Source organism: Gymnodraco acuticeps, unplaced genomic scaffold (assembly GCF_902827175.1).
Source record: "Gymnodraco acuticeps unplaced genomic scaffold, fGymAcu1.1, whole genome shotgun sequence".
NCBI lineage: Eukaryota > Metazoa > Chordata > Actinopteri > Perciformes > Bathydraconidae > Gymnodraco > Gymnodraco acuticeps.
In genome coordinates, this window is record NW_022992250.1 from 2297492 (window position 1) to 2315042 (window position 17551).

The following is a 17551-nucleotide window of genomic DNA, read 5'->3' on the forward strand; positions in this document are numbered from 1 at the left end:
ACTGAGGAATGCACCGGGTTCGACTGTCTTTCTAGCAGCTCTGTAGCTCCATCCACGAGTAACTTTTCCACGTCAGGTGTTATGTATGCTAGCAGCAACACACAGGGTTAACTCAATTATACAAACATGGGTTAATGATTAGAGGTAACCGAGTTATTTATTTTGTTAAAGTTTCAGCTATTCTGTTCACAGTTCTGTCATCACATTATTTAATACGATTTGTTAAAACACTGTTGTTTCTTTTGATGTAAAATATTATTTATTTAATTTAAATAAAAAGCAATGTTAATTTGGTTCAAAATGTGTTTAGTTAATTTAATAATATATGTATTTTTGAATCAAGTATTCATCTGTATTGTCTTCATTGTTAGTTTCCACATGCCTAAAACAACCTCAAGCTAAATAAGAGCGTTTGAGAAATTGTGCAAGGCATACAGTAATAGTCCGAATAGTCGATTAATCGTTTCATGAATCGACAGATTAATCGATTATCAAATTAGTCGTTTGTTGCAGCCCTAAACTAAAGTGAGCTGTCTCTTTAGACATTAATGTAACTGTCTAATCTTAATGTAAGATTAGAGTTGGGAGAGGTTATCATACATGGATAACCATAATAGCTTGTTTTCATGCATACAAAGCCAAAGTGTAAAAATAACAATTCCCCAAGTAATGGCCAAGTATTGAATTCGTCACATGTCGAATACGTTTATTTCCCAAATATCAAACTAGTCTTTAAAATGTAGAGCTTTTATCTGAGGTGCATTGGTTTCGATTATACAACGTCTTTTAACTTGACCGAGTTCAAAAAGCTTCCAAAACAGATGACAAGCTTGTAGCCTGAACTCTAGTTTGGTAAAATGATGTAGCAAAGATGTGGGTTAAGATTATTTAATCTGTTTCACACTACAATAACTCATCAAATAAATATGTATAAAGTTTTAAATGTACTGTGATTAGAGCAGTGTTTGTTCACAGTTAGATATGGCTGTCACATATTGGTTTGCTTAAATGCTGAGATCAGAGTTGTGAAAGGTTATCTTCATTGATGTTCTTCAGAGAAGAGACATGAAGATCTCATCACTTCATCAGCACGTCTGCAGGTAGGATTTGATTGAAAATCTGCTCTCACACTCAAAATAAAAAAATAACAATTTGCCAAGTAATGGCCAAGTAACATTTGAAAACCTTCGAATCAGACTCGAGTTTCATTTTTAACTTAAGGCTCACAGATTGTCATATCAAAAAAGTTATTTAAACTAAAGCATGGCTCAATATAAGTATATCATTTTTGTAATAATCAAAATCAAACTACATATTGCTTCACCGCTGTTCCTCAGACTTTTTTTTAAAAGGGACAAAGAAAAAAACCCAAATTCTCTCACAATGTAGAGCAGAACATTTTCCATCTTCTTTACATGTTGGGGCCGTCCACTTCTCGTTGATGGTCAAATAAAACCGTAGACCCTAACCATGATAGTAAATAATAAATTGTAGGTTAATCGCGCAGAATGAGCTCACCTTGATGGTGGCGTACTCGGGATCGCACGTGTCGTCCCACAGGTCCCGCTCGTAGTAGAAGAGCCCGTCGTTGATCACTTTTCCGAGCTCGCAGGTCAGCTTGGAGCGCGAGGTGTGGTGTCCCGTGCGGTCGCCCCCCGGGTGTTTCCTCAGGTAGGGCGGCGTCTGAGTCACGATCAGGATCTTGTTGACGTCTTGGTCGTCGATCTCGCCGTCCGTATCATCGTCCGACCAATCGGTGAAGGTGTTGCGCCGTCCGTCAATCTGCTCCATCTCCTCGTCGAACATGAAGTCCAGCTCCTCCGGTTCGTCCGGCTCCGCTCCGTCCTGATCACAGATAACCATTTAGAAAAATGAAGACATTGTTGGAAGCCAATTACATGCTTTGACTCATGAAAGACTTAATTGTCAGAATTGATCCTCAGAAAATCCCAAAAAACGAATACATATGATAGTCCAACTATTAGTTGCAGATCTTCTGTTTTTAGAAGAATGATAATCAAGAAGCGTATTCACCTTAGTTCCTGTGGTGGCGGGGGAGGGCGAGGAGCCGGGCTGAGGCAGCAGGCAGCGCACCAAGTCCTCCTTTTCCTTCGGCTGCTGCAACGAGGGGGCCTGCATCAGTGAATCAACACCGAGCACACAGGAGGAGGAGAGAGCAGGCATGTGAAGACGTGAATGGATGGGGAAATAATACCGGCATGACAAGTTAAATATACCATGAGGAAAAGGTTAACTCATAATTGGTAGTTTTCTAAAAATCATGAAAAAGCTTTAAAAAATAAGAGAAGAAAAGAAAAGGATAAATTGTGTTAAAAAAGTCTGAATGGGAAAATGGAATTCATTTGCTGGGTAAACAATGCCCAATGGCTACATGACAGCATTAGTGTGTTTTTTTTTATTTAAAAAACCCTTTAAATTATCTATTTCTTTCGAGGAAAAGTAGACTATTCAATTTGCACCAATATTAAAACAATCAGAACTAAATAATGACTTCTTGACATGTTTTTAAATGTTAAGATTTCTTTATATTTCAGCTCAAATCATCAGTGTTTTAATCAGGATTTACAATAAATGCCGTCAAGTTTTAAATGTACTGTGATTAGAGCAGTGTTTGTTCACTTGATCACAGTTAGATATGGCAATTTGTTTAATTGGTTTGCGTAAATGCTGAGATCAGAGTTGTGAAAGGTTATCTTCATTGATGTTCTTCAGAGAAGAGACATTAATATCTCATCACTTCATCAGCACGTCTGCAGGTAGGATTTGATTGAAAATCTGCTCCGATAATCTCACAAATGTAATGGTCCACCAACACCTTGTGAAGCACACTGAATAACCCATGATAGCTTGTTTTCATGCATACAAAAGCCAAAGTGTAAAAATAACAATTTGCCAAGTAATGGCCAAGTATTACATTTGTCACATGTCGAATACGTTTATTTCCCAAAAATCAAACTAGTCTTTAAAATGTAGAGCTTTTATCTGAGGTGCGTTAGTTTTAAATTATACTACGTTTTTACATTTTGACAGAATTGATTTTAAATCCTGATGATTTGAGCAGAGTTGTTGCACATGGAAAACAAAGATTGTTAGTTTAAATTAACACTACCAGATCAGAGAAAGGTGTGTCAGATGGGATAATACAATATTTACAGTGAGCTGTACAAGTGACATGAACACCTTTAAACTATCTATTTCTTTGGAGAAAACGTAGACTATTCAATTTGCACCAATATTAAAAGAATCAGAACTAAATGACTTCTTGACATGTTTTAAATTTTTTTTATTTCTTTATAAAGTTAATAGGCACTTTTTTGTGACATTACAAACAAGTTTTTGCTGGCAAGTGGCCAAAAAGCATTATGGTCAATGTGAAACCAAACAATGGAAACTTGGATGGAACAATAGGCGAGTTCACACCGGAGTACTTTTCCCCGTACTTTTCCTGTTTAGTTCACACCAAAAAGAGTACTTAGTGCCGGGAACTTTTACCCCCATTTTTAGTGCCTGCTAGAGAGGTGGTACTCTCCTGGGGGAAAACAAGTGCCCCAGTTCTGATTGCCTGGTCGAATTACAAACCACGCCCCGTAAAACTCTGAAATGTTTTGTAGAGCTGCCATTTTATTATCCTCGCATTAGCATTATTAGCATTAGCATTATTAGTCCCCAACTCCGGGGACTTCCGGCCGGGGACTTCGGGTGGCAGTATACACCGTGAAGTTGTTTGCGGCCTGCCAGTAAACCCAAAGCAGAAGACGACGAAGTGACGTCAGCGGCTGATTTGCGTAATCTTCCGTCAGGGAACTTATTCCGGTGTGAACGCGATCGGCTCTTAGTTCCATAGGGGAACTAAGTGCTGGGCACTAAGTGCTGGGAACTAAGTACGGCAAAGTACTTGGTGTGAACGCGGCTATTGTTATGAGTGAATGGCGCGGACCCTCACCTTCTCTGCGCTGGCCTTGGGTCTGGCCGGGGAGGGTCTGGGCCTCTTCTTGACCTCGATCCAGCACTCGGAGTCCAGGTCGGGGAGGCTGGCGGAGAGGCCCTTGGGCATCGTCTTGAGGTTGGAGGTGTCTAAATCAGTCTTGCTATGTTTCCTCACCGGTGTTGAGGACCTGGGAGAGCCTGCAGCAGACAGAACATTTCATATGATTATTTTAAGTGTTTATATTTTTGTTGCTTAAAAAAAAATACTGTACTGACTTCATTTCAGATTGAGGCAAATTGCTAAAGCAGAATCGAGAAAAACTAAACTTGATTTTCTTTTTTTAATCCAAATTTCACTTTAATTAACAGGTTAAGAGTAGATCAGACTGCTCACCTCTGGGCTCATCGGGCATCTGTCTCGGGATAAACTCTGCGCAGTTGATGAGCTGGGAGAAATCTGTTTGGGGTTGGTTGAGCATGGCTAGTCCCGGGAGGGGCCATTGCTCTGGGTCCACCTTCCGACGGATCTTCCCGTCAATTATCTCCACTTCCTGACTGCCCTTTAAAGCCTGTTAGGAGAGACGATGGGTCAGTTAGTCTGAGCATTAATAACAGAGATACGGTACCGCATGAAGGATCGCTCGTATGTCAAAGGATATGAAGTAATACGTTTGTGTTCAGTGCGTCTCAAGCATGACCTCATATTTTCATAAATGGCATTAAGGAGATACATTTTCTTTCATAAGAAAATCCTTTAATGTTCCACCAACACCTCGTAAAGAACAGTGGATAACCATAATAGCTTGTTTTCATGCATACAAAAGCCGAAGTGTAAAAATAACAATTCCCCAAGTAATGGCCAAGTATTGAATTTGTCACATGTCGAATACGTTTATTTCCCAAATATCAAACTAGTCTTTAAAATGTAGAGCTTTTATCTGAGATGCATTGGTTTCGATTATACTACGTTTAACTCGACCGAGTTCAAAAAGCTTCCAAAACAGATGACAAGCTTGTAGCCTGAACTCTAGTTTGGTAAAATTATGTAGCAAAGATGTGGGTTAAGATTATTTAATCTGTTTCACACTACAATAACTCATCAAATAAATATATATGTATAAAGTTTTAAATGTACTGTGATTAGAGCAGTGTTTGTTCACAGTTAGATATGGCTGTCAGATATTGGTTTGCTTAAATGCTGAGATCAGAGTTGTGAAAGGTTATCTTCATTGATGTTCTTCAGAGAAGAGACATGAAGATCTCATCACTTCATCAGCACGTCTGCAGGTAGGATTTCATTGAAAATCTGCTCTGAAAATCTCAAATTTAAAGTTTCACCAACACCTCGTAAAGAAAACTGAATAACCCATAATAGCTTGTTTTCATGCATACAAAAGTCAACATTTAAAAATAACAATTTGCCAAGTAATGGACAAGTATTACATTTGTCACATGACGAATATGTTTATTTCCCAAACATCAAACTAGTCTTTAAAATGTAGAGCTTTTATCTGAGGAGCATTGGTTTTAATTATACTACGTTTTTACATTTTGACAGTATTCAAAGTTTCTATTATATGCTTTTATACTTGAAATGTAGCTGATTTAACTCAACTCATCAAAAACTTGAATTGAATTAACTATGGATAAACAACAGTTTGACAGTTTTGACTCACTTACCACATCACAGCTAAAATGATGTTTTCCAACGTCACTGTACTGTGATAAATGTGCTTACTTCCAAGATGAGGTTCACGTCGGTGGTGAGGGCCTGCACTCGGTGGAAGCTGGCGACGAGGCTGAGGGGCAGGAAGCCCTCCTGGTCCATCTTCCTCCGCAGGAAGAAGTCCCGCTCCAGGTTGTCCAGGCTGAAGTAGTACTCACTAAAGGGGGCAGGAGAACAGGGACACAAATCAGCTGTATGTAGACGACTCCTCACATCTTTCACTTTAAAATGTCCCTGCTTTACGGAAGCACAAGAGAGCAGTAAGGGAAACAAGAGATATCTTATCCAAATGAGAACCCAGTCAGACCAGGAGCAGAACAAATGAAAAGAGTATTAAAAACATTTTGTGGAAACAGGCATTACCACATGGGAAAGAATACCTCCCAAGGAACCCCTAATCAAAAGCAGAATATTTGACAGGATTTCAAAGCCTCTAAGTAACTTGATAGAGATTTAAACTGAAGGGGGCACTGAGTGCACACGAGGAAAATGTTATGCTACTGCAGTTCAGCTGTCTCAACACATGGGGAAGTGTCTACATCTGCCAAACTGACTGCCGACCTGTTGTGGATGGGTAAGGGGTTTCATTTAGAAGGAGACACATAGTTGTTTTGGAAAATGTTATCTGAGGTTGTATGTAAATTAGATTAATCATAACCACAGAGGTTCATTAGCAGCAAGGACCTTTATAACTTTAAATAACTTCTAGGGCCTTTTTTTTTTTTACTTGACCGAGTTCAAAAAGCCTCCAAAACAGATGACAAGCTCGTAGCCTGAACTCTAGTTGGTAAAATGATGTAGCAAAGATTTGGGTTAAGATTATTTAATCTGTTTCACACTACAATAGCTCATCAAATAAATATATAAAGTTTTAAATGTACTGTGATTAGAGCAGTGTTTGATCACAGTTAGATATGGCTTTGTCACATATTGGTTTGCTTAAATGCTGAGATCAGAGTTGTGAAAGGTTATCTTCATTGATGTTCTTCAGAGAAGAGACATGAATATCTCATCACTTCATCAGCACGTCTGCAGGTAGGATTTGATTGAAAATCTGCTCAGAAAATCTCAGACTTGAAAAACCTGTTACTACTAAAGAACGTGTTGTTCCCATGTTCAGTGTTTCAGCACTGCCTCTGTCTGTAAGAGAAGGAGCCAAACTTACATCTGCCTCTTGATGTAGTCCTTCAGATGGTCGTGGTCCACGGAGAAAAGGTCGTTGCTGCTCATGTTGTCGTAGTAGTAGGTCACCGTGTTGCCAAACTTCTGGCCGCAGGAACCGTCTTTCATGTCGTAGGACTTGTAGCCGTAATGGTGGTCATAGTGGCCTTGAAAGGACAGAAAAATACAGAGATTTAATAGTGGTCGTTAAATATTTTTTTTAGTTTCCTGAAATATATAACATACAAAATGCCCTGTATTCCGTCTATAAGTGAAAATACCACATGATCACATCACCACATGCAAAAGAATCCTAATGCTGCATGTGGTTCTATTATATTTAAAACAATGTTTAAAAATGCCCTTAAAATGAAACTGATACATTTGGCATTGACTATATTTACTGTATTCTGAGATGCTGTTGCTCGTCCTTAAGGAGACAGGAGGGACGTTAAGCTGGACGTAATGGACAATTACTTTATTTCAAACTACTCATTGTTTATTTTTTAAACTTGGCTTCACTCTTCAAATAAAAAAAGGGAGAAGTGCTTTCACCATCTCAGTCTGGAGCTGGGTTTTGTGAAAGAGGAGGCTGAAAATCGAGACAGTTAATAGGAAAATAAAGAAGAGGGAATAGAGTAAGAAAAGACAATGTGTATAAAAAGAGAGTGAAACACAGCGAGGGAAGAGAAAGGAGAACCTGCCAAAACTAACAGGCCTTCGGGGAAACCCGCCTCTGCTGCTGGATCCAACATGCCTCAACTCTTTCCAACACTCACTGCTTGTTATTGCACTTTCTGTTTTCTCTGTACCCTCCGTGGGGCCAGCGAGGGTCGCCAACCACCCAGTTTGAGAGCAGAGTCAGCCAAAACATTACCAAAACTAGACAGAATATGTCAGGTTTCAAATACATGAGGATTGATGCTACTCTCATGTCTGTGTGCTATGAAGCTTTAGTTTGCAGTAGGTGAAATGTGTGAATACACATTGCAGCTTGTTTGTTTTATCCAGGGAAGTTATTGCCCTTCAGCTGCACAGCATGTACCAGTCATAGCTTCCCAAAGCCACAACTTGTTGCTTCATGTCTTTAACCATTCAAAAACAGTGTCATGTGTCTGATTGCAAGAAACTGTGATTAGTAAATTAATATATTAACCCCACTGTTTGTAGGGAATTACACTACCATTCATTATGACTGCTGAGCAATACAACTTCAGGGCTGTAATTGATTATAACTTATTGTAGCCATTAATCCACCAATTATTTCCTATATTAATAATTTGTTTTATTTGACATCCAAATCTCCATATTTGAGAGACCGAAAACAACATTTCCCGCAAGATTTTTATTTTTTTAAATCAGGCCAGAGTGCCTTTATTTGTAGATGCAGCATTGAAAGGGGGGACAGAGGGGGGGGGGGCAGTGCTTGATGATCTGCAGACCTGGCAGTCTGAAGACTAACCACTGAGCTATCCTGTGGCCATGAAAACATACTTGCTTAAATGCTGAGATCAGAGTTGTGAAGAGTATCTTCATTGATGTTTAGTCAGAGAAGAGACATGAAGATCTCATCATCTCTACAGCACGTCTGAAGGCTACTTTTGACCCATACATCTCCAAATGAGGTAAGAGACATTTTTATTTGATTATGTTTAACAAAAATAGCCATAAGCTAACTACTAAGATTATGCGTATATGACTTTTCATCCTGTGTGTCAGTTCGTACAAACCTTATCCATCTTACCTTATCTCACTACATTCTTAATGTTTGAGTGTCAACATCAAAATGACACATTCTTTATCATTTGTTACACTGTCGAGTAACTAAAATGGTACTAAAGAAAGTCTCTACTCCTAACCAACACACAAAATGAGGAAATTCTAACCTCCATATTTCAGGAAACAAAAAAAGAAAGTTACTTTTGTTTACATTTGTTTGTACATTGTTGTATTACTCAGTTCTATTTAACATTTGTTTCTATAAGTATGAAGAAAAACCCCCACACATACCTCTTCCTCTGCCTCTCCCCCGGCCTCTCCCTCTTCCACGTCCTCGACCTCTGAACCCTCCTCGGAAAGGTGCTCCCTCGCTCTTCACGCTGGACACCTCGTCGTGGTCGTCACGCCACTCCCGCTCGTACTTTTGACTGTGCCAGTCTGCAGGGAAACAAACAGCCTTTAGCACAAACACAGCAGCACAGTAGAATAAAACCACTGTCAAATCGTGTTGGCAGAATCGTCTGCATAACTATTGCTGATTTTGATCAAAAGAAGGTTACTTTTAACTAGAAATCTTGCATATCAAGATAGAATCTCCGCTGTGCTACACACACACTTCCTTTCCTTGATAAATGTACATTTAAAGAGCAGGGTTATCAAAGCAGAAGCAGATCGGTCCACATCCTGCTGCTGAGTCAGGCACACCGCCTCAACCAGCTAAAAGCAGTAATGTCTCCAATAGATCAAGCAGATGCAGTTATACCGACATATCCTGTACAACCAATTTAAATCTGCTGTCACGAGTCAAACAGTAAAACTAGAGTAAATATCTCCTGGCATTTAAATCTTCATGTTGAACCAGCTAGGTAAGGTTATTTCAGTTGTATTGGTTTGCTTAAATGCTGAGATCAGAGTTGTGAAAGGTTATCTTCATTGATGTTTAGTCAGAGAAGAGACATGAAGATCTCATCACTTCTTCAGCACGTCTGCAGGTCAGATTTGATTGAAAAGTCTGCACTGCAGACAAAGACTAGAAAAAATAGCTACTAAAGAATGTGTTCAGTGTTTCAGCACTGCCTTTGTCAGACTTCTGTAAGAGCATCTGTACTGCAGAAAGTGACCTGAACACACTGACCTCTGAGGTCGTTCCTGGCGTTGGGGGGCAGACGGGGGTTTTCGTTCTGCCGGCTGTTGTTCCTGGAGGCCGAACGCTCCCTGGGACCCTCAGACTTCACCTCGATCATCAGGGGAACCCACTTCTGCTTGTTTCCTATTTGTAACGACAGAAAGAGGCAACGCCGTGAGCAAACATTTGTCATTTAGACACTAATTCAGCTTTATCAATACAGCTGTCTGAGTAATAAAGGTGTCTGTAGTCATCACCTCAATCATTTATTTGTCATAATAATAATAATTGTTATTTCTCATTTTAACCAAATGTTTTGGAAATATATAAGTAAGCTAAAAAGGGGGCACTGTTCTTTAGGATTATTTTTTCCTGCATCAATTTAAGATTTCTCTTAGGCAGGCAACAATTGCTGCCTATAGGTAATTATACTGTGATTTTTTAAATATGAAATACATATATATTTTAAAGAAGCAGATGAGCATCAACCACATTTAAAAAAATGCAAATAAATGTAAGTATTTTGAAAGCATCGACACCTTTTAAGCTGATAAAGTATTTTAAACTTAGTGACCTGCAAATACCTTATATCAAGAAGACTGTTTGGGAGAGATAGTCATTGTTTATTTGAGGGTACTGCTTTTAGAACGTTCATCATAACTAATTGTGACTCTAAAAGTGCTGAGTCTTTGTGTTGGTCAAACAGCACAAAGGCCTCTGCAGTACCTCTGCCGGCCAGCGGGGTGCATTAGTGTTCTGCTGTTAAAACACTATCTGGTTTAGGGGGATTTGTGTGGGTGAGTGTGTGACAGATAACACACAAGCAGCGAGAGGAAATGACGGCCAGGTTTAAGTGACGTGGCCCTGTGTCTATCTGCTGACTGAGTAGGTAAGAGAAGGAGAGGGAGGTAGGGTAGGAGGGAGAGAATAAAGAGGGAAAAATACGAAGATTGTGGCTGAGTCACTGCTACAGGAGCAACGACACGCAAATGACTGCTGGAATAATATCAGAACAAGCTCAAAACGCTTTATTCACTATGACATTTTGACAGCAGCAATGTGGGGAATTAGTTTGTGGAACTGCAAGATGAAAAAAACATTTGTGCGTATTCAAGCTTCAACCCCCCTCAGAGTTAACATCAAACTATAGCCAAACACACTTATTCTAAAATTAGTCAGCCGCTCCTAATTAAGGGTTTAAATCTGTAATTACTTGCTTCATTGCTGAGATCAGAGTTGTAAAAATTCTCTTCATTGATCATTTAGTCAGAGAAGAGACATGAGTGCTCATCATCTCTACAGCACGTCCGCATGTTAAATCTGATTGATACATCTCTCGGCGATGTGGAATGTTTTTAATTAATTAAAACTGACTAATCCTCAAAATATGTAAAAAGGGATATGCTCATGGAAAAGTTCAGAAAACACACGACTAAACTGGCTGCTAAAGAAAGTGGTGGTCTGTGGTGAAATCCTCACCATCACATTCTGTATGCCAGTATTGTTTCTGGAAATATAAAAGGCTGATGATAACCTAACAACAGCTGCACTACTGGTATTTTGTATACCAGCAATTGAGGGTGGAAGTTTACTACTACTTAAGTTTCACTTAATTCCATTAATTACTTATTGTAATAAAGCATTTGAACATTCTTTTGTGTCACATTTTCATTATTAAGTTGATGTATAGTATCTTAATTATTTAAAATATAAGGTGACTAAAAATGGCAACCGTATTTTCAGTTTTGGCAACCAAAAGCTGATGCCTGGTTGCCAGCCTGGCAACCACTTTTAAAAGTTAGCGTTGAGCGGCTTGAGCCCTGCTTAAGTCGTCTGCTATGGATCCACTTCTTTTTTTTTTTAAAAGGTAGCTGTATTAAAACTTGCTCATTACATTTATTGCATTGTAATAATTTGGGAATGTATTCAAACTTAAACAAAGCTATTTGTTATTTAACCCTAAAAACTTTGGATGTAGGTTAAAAATATGACAGGTTAGACTTTTCTCCTAAAAAGTCAAAGTGATTAAGACAACATGCCAGTGAAGTTGGGGGTTAAAATAAATATTTGACCAATCTTGATAACCGTTTTTACACCAAGTACTTTTAATATGCACGCATTAGCACATGCTACTTTTGATTATTAACAATTTGTTCTTTCAGCATGCAAACAGGCCACCTGCTTAATCCATATTTACCTTTTTTTGTCTTGGGTCCGTTCTTCTGAGAGTCATCGTCGCCGTTCTTCTCCTCTCCAGAGTCGTCCGACTTGGCCTTCAGGTTCTCCTTGCTCTCCTCGTTGCTCTCCCTCTTCTCCTTCGACTCCTTCGACTCCTTCTTGACTGTCGTCGGCTTCTTAGGAGCCTGCAGAGGAAACAGTCAGACATTTAGAAAAGAGCTGGAGAAACAATTCAATCTTTCACAGGAGACTGAAGACCTATTCAAACAAAACAAGAGTTATTGGGGAAATTGCACAAAACAATTTGGTGGTAATACACATTTTACTGGACATGACATTGATTTAAAATGGTGCCACAGATACAAAGTCGTACATATTCAGTTATTTTCCCATTCTGTAAAATGAAATCCAAGCTTAACACCATATATTTTGTTGGTTAAACATGCACATAACAATAACGGTCATGCTATGGACCGCTCGCTTAACCCCTCCCCCATCAAGTGAATATGTTTCTATGCTAGTTATGTCAAGCTTCTTAGCATGCTAAAGCAGTTGGCATAGAGCTCTGATGAGATATACTTGATATCCTAGGAGGCTTTATAGCTGCATAACAGTTATAACACATTATAAAACGGACAAGTCAAATCAAGCAATCTGATTGGTTCTTAGCCGTGATATACTGAGCGTATACCACGGGTAGAACTGTAAGTTACTTTTCACAACAAGTCAGTATCCCTCCGCGCCTGAGAAAAACAGTATACAGTTGGGCTGAAAAGCAAACTGCTTTTCAAACTGGAACAAGAAAGCAGCGGAGAAGTAACGGGGCAGAAACCCTCCTTTTTACACAGCGGTCCAGACATAGACATCAAACGGCAAAACATATTCAGTGTGCAGTTCCTTTGGCATTATGGCAGGGATATCTAGATACTTTCCAAGGTTTGACATCATGAATTGAGCTACTTTTAAAGCAAGCAACGATGTTTTCAAATCTGTAATCAAAGAGGTCCGCAAAAACGCTATCGACCAATCAGATTGCTTGATTTGACTTGTCAGTTTTATAAATATATTTTAATTTCTTCCGTTACGAAACAAACTTACAAAGCATAATATGGAAACATTTAAGATTAACTTCGACCTCCGGGGGGGTCTTACTATGGAGGAGTGGATTGAGCAGTGCCTATCTCCAGAAAAAAAGCACCTCAACGACGACATGCTTCGCGTCGGGCAGAACCACGCCCCTTAGCTGTGATATAATGAGCATATACCACGGCCTGTCGTGAGCTATTGCTTAAATATATCATGTCTGGCCTACAACAGGCCTTATTAAGACCTAACAAGTCAGACTACGTTGCCCAGGGTCAGTGTTTGTGACTTTTTGTTTTGTTTGTTTATTTGCTTGAATGCTGAGATCAGAGTTGTGAAAAATTCTCTTCATTGTTTTTTTAGTCAGAGAAGAGACATGAGTGCTCATCATCTCTACAGCACGTCTGCAGGATAACTTTCCTGGCAACCAAGGATGTTTTTAATCATTTAAAATAAATGTTTTAACTGTTACTATTTCTGGTACTGAACTGGTAACTAAAATTAGTTAATGTTCACAGTTGTCATTTCAGATAGATCTTTTGTCTACCTCTTTGAAATCAAAGACAGATGGTTTCAATAGGTCCAATGACTTGTGTGTGGTAAATCTGCATAGCAACAGTTATTAAGTGATTGGGTGGGGCTTAGCGAACTGTCGACTGTTGCAAAATACATAACGTTTCTTTAGTGAAAGAACGTTATCCGAGCATATGAAGCACCGGAAAATGTAACATCACATATTTCTATATGTTACTAGTATGCAACCAACGTCAATGCAGCATTTAAAGTCTGTGGAAAAAAAAGCTAAATAAAAAATAAATTATTCCAATGAGGAAAAATCTATAAATAAAACTGAGATTAAAAGTATTAGGTAAATTAAAATCTTTGAGAAAAGTGTGTCTTTTGTTCGGTCTCATTATATTTGATATCAAGTAGGGCTGCACGATATACCGTGTCGTGGCGATATTCACATCGCAGGACGTGCGATTTTTTTTATAATTCTTTAATATATATATATTTTTTTTTTAGGACTTGCGATATTAAGTAGGCAAATTAATTCAAACACGTCATGTTACAATTATTTTGCTGCTTGCTACAAAAGGAAAACTCGCGCGGCTCTCATGTCAGGGGTACTTGAGTGAGTGACAGCAAACCACCAATCACAATAAAATCTCCAAAGCAAACGGACCCCGTGATTAAAGGTAAAAACACTGAATAAAGTAGCTTCATGTGTTTCTCCAGGGCAGTTCGGCGCTGCTAACCGAGCTAGCTCAGCTTGTTGCTCTGATAACTTAAGATCCAGACGTCCGGGACTAAAATCCTTCATCCGGTTAAATATAGTTAGAAAAAGACTAATTGTATAGCATTAAAGTTCAAGAAAGGATGGTTTGCGGACAGAAAAAACGGTCTTTTCTTCAATTCCTGTATGTTTTCATATCGCAATATATATCGCAGGGGGAAAAATCGCAATGTCAGTTTTTTTCAATATCGTGCAGCCCTAATATCAAGTAATAGCAGTGTCCACTAACCCGCAGTAACAGGCTGGTGAATCGCCTCATCTTTTTCTCACAGAACTGATATCTCATTTTATACAAATCAAACAGAGTTCGGACACTTGTGTGCTACAGCAGCTCAGCTATCACGAACGCTCATATATGCAAAGTTTGATACTACCGAGGGGTTTGCATAGAAGTCATGCAAAGCGTTTTACTCGAGGACTAACTAGAGGTTCGACACATTTCAAGCAGCAATAAACTCTGTCCACACCCGCTGTGAGCTGCTCGGTCTTGAAAGTATAAAATCATCAACTAATCTGTTCACTCTGAACTCAAGGACCCACTTCAAACATGCAGTAACTTTCTTAATACCTTCGTTAAACCGATGTCTCAATAAAGCCTAACCTTAAGGGAAGCAAGCCCTTTTGCGCAAATTATAACCGTTATGAAATATAGTGGCTTTACAATGATTTTGATTTGACTGACATCAAATGAGTTTAGAAAGCTGAATATTACACCTACAATTACATTTAATTTTAATTAATTTGGGCCCTCGTTTGTGTTATTCTCAATACTATTTTTTATAAAGTTTGTGTGCTGGTTCAGGCCATCAAACACAAAATAAATTAAAAACATAATCTCCAAAAGAGTGAACACTCCAGTTTAAGATAGTACAATTGTGGGAAATGGTGAAAAAAAATCGTTTTTCGTATGGATTTTTGATGGTGTGATGCACATGGCCCCTGGAAATAAGCCTTTTTGACATGGAGACTGATTAGGTCAAATAAACTAATAAAACCCTCCTTTGAATAACGTGGGATGACCAAAGCATTGAGTGTGCAGGGTGGACATTGCAGTGTCAACGTTAACAAGCTAGGCTAATTCATTCATTCTCCTGACTTTTTGTAATCAATTTGACTTTAAGCCGGTTTTAACTAACTATGACATCGTTTTATGTTTGTTTATTTCTTTGTGTGGTGCATCATTTAACGTTTTTTTTTTAGCAGCAGGTTTCACAGGCTGCAGGTGAAACTTACAGTGGATCTCCATGAGTCTCTGACCTGCTTGACAGTCGGCGGGCAAGACACCGTCCGTGTCACTGCCTCGATCTGAACAGAGGGAGGGAAGAGCAGTTTAGAGACAATGAGGTGGACCATGACACACACACACACACACACACACACACACACACACACACACACCCCACACACACACATCACACACCACACACACACACACACACACACACACACACACACACACACACACACACACACACACACACACACACACACACACACACACACACACACACACACACACACACACACACACACACACCACACACACACACACACACACACACACACACACACACACACACACACACACCACACACACACACACACACACACACACACACACACACACACACACACACACACACACACACACACACAATGAAGAAAATGTATTAACACTGATTTAAAGAAAAAGCTCTTCTGTTAGTAGTTAAAATGGACGTGACATAAACCTTCAATATTTAGGGACTGTTCAGGCACTTTAGCAAGTGTTACAAATCCTTTCAAGCCTCTGCAGTTATCATTTTTAATTTTGTATAATGGCTGGTGTAAAAAAAACGTTATTATTGCCTCTTCAAAAGCTTACATTTGTAGTGCTGCTCTTCTCCAACAACCCAAGGACCATTAACTACTTCCTGTTGTCATCAAACAATATAAAAGCCAAATGGATGCTACAAAAGCCGTGGAAGATAAAAGCATCTGCTGCTTCCAAGTCCACTAAGCTCCCTCAGGGTTTTATAAAGTACATCCCATATCATTTCAGTGGCTAAATGGCTAATGTGTCCTTACATGAAGATGAGGAAACATTACTGTGGTTTATTGCTTTAGATTTTGGACAGACAGGAATAATATAAGTTTACTTTTAGTGAGGATAGAGGTGTGTGAAGTGACAGAAATGAGCCATTAGATTAGAAGAGTGTTTATAGCTCAGGTGTGAGGGTTTTTCATGACTCAATAAAGAAATGTGGTGTAATGGTTGAGGAAATGTTGAACAGAGGGTTGCTGATTCATTCTCCTTCTGCCACAGGAAGCCACTGATGAAACTTCTGTTACAGTCTCCTAAGCACACAAAAACTATAGTGACAATGATTTTACTCTGGACACAAAACAGACAACAAAATGGGTCGAAAACATCACAACACTGCAGTCTGCACTGAACTCAGACTTCTTATTAAAAATGTTGGAAGTAGCCCATTTGATTTGTCTCAAACTGTTACTTGTATTTTGCACTGAATGTGTTCTTTTAATTTTGCCCCTAACCTCTAATGTGGTTAGTATTGAGCTTAGCATAGAGCTCTGATGAGATATACTTGATATCCTAGAAGGCTTTATAGCTACATAACAGTAATAACACAATATATCATGTCTGTACTGGCCTACAACAGGCCTTATTAAGACATTTACAACAAGTCAGACTACGTTGCCCAGGGTCAGTGTTTGTGACTTTTTGTTTGTTTATTTGCTTGAATGCTGAGATCAGAGTTGTAAAAAATTCTCTTCATTGTTTTTTAGTCAGAGAAGAGACATGAGTGCTCATCATCTCTACAGCACGTCTGCAGGATAACTCTCCGGGCAACCTAAGCTGGTTTTAATCATTTAAAATAAAACAGTCAAACCTGATTTTTTTTAAATTAGTTAATGTTCACAGTTGTCATTTCAGATAGATCTTTTGTCTACCTCTTTGAAATCAAAGACAGATGGTTTCAATAGGTCCAATGACTTGTGTGTGGTAAATCTGCATAGCAACAGTTATTAAGTGATTGGGTGGGGCTTAGCGAACTGTCGACTGTTGCAAAATACATAACGTTTCTTTAGTGAAAAAACGTTATCCGAGCATATGAAGCACCGGAAAATATAACATCACATATTTCCATATGTTACTAGTATGCAACCAACGTCAATGCAGCATTTAAAGTCTGTGGAAAAAAAAAACTAACTAATTTATTCCAATGAGGAAAAATCGATAAATAAAACTGTTGGATTAGGTCAATTAAAATCTTTAAGAAAAGTGTGTCTTTTGTTCGGTCTCATTATA

General features: G+C 38.9%; 1 protein-coding gene across 1 annotated transcript in view; it reads right to left on the reverse strand.

Annotated features, from left to right (window-relative positions):
• Positions 1-17551, reverse strand: part of larp1 (La ribonucleoprotein 1, translational regulator) — a 65932-nt gene that overhangs the window by 11978 nt on the left and 36403 nt on the right. The window contains 10 exon segments of the mRNA XM_034206477.1: positions 1519-1845; positions 2035-2133; positions 3965-4146; positions 4343-4517; positions 5687-5831; positions 6840-7002; positions 8846-8992; positions 9690-9824; positions 11878-12043; positions 15472-15543. Coding sequence (XP_034062368.1) covers positions 1519-1845; positions 2035-2133; positions 3965-4146; positions 4343-4517; positions 5687-5831; positions 6840-7002; positions 8846-8992; positions 9690-9824; positions 11878-12043; positions 15472-15543 — 1611 coding nt within the window.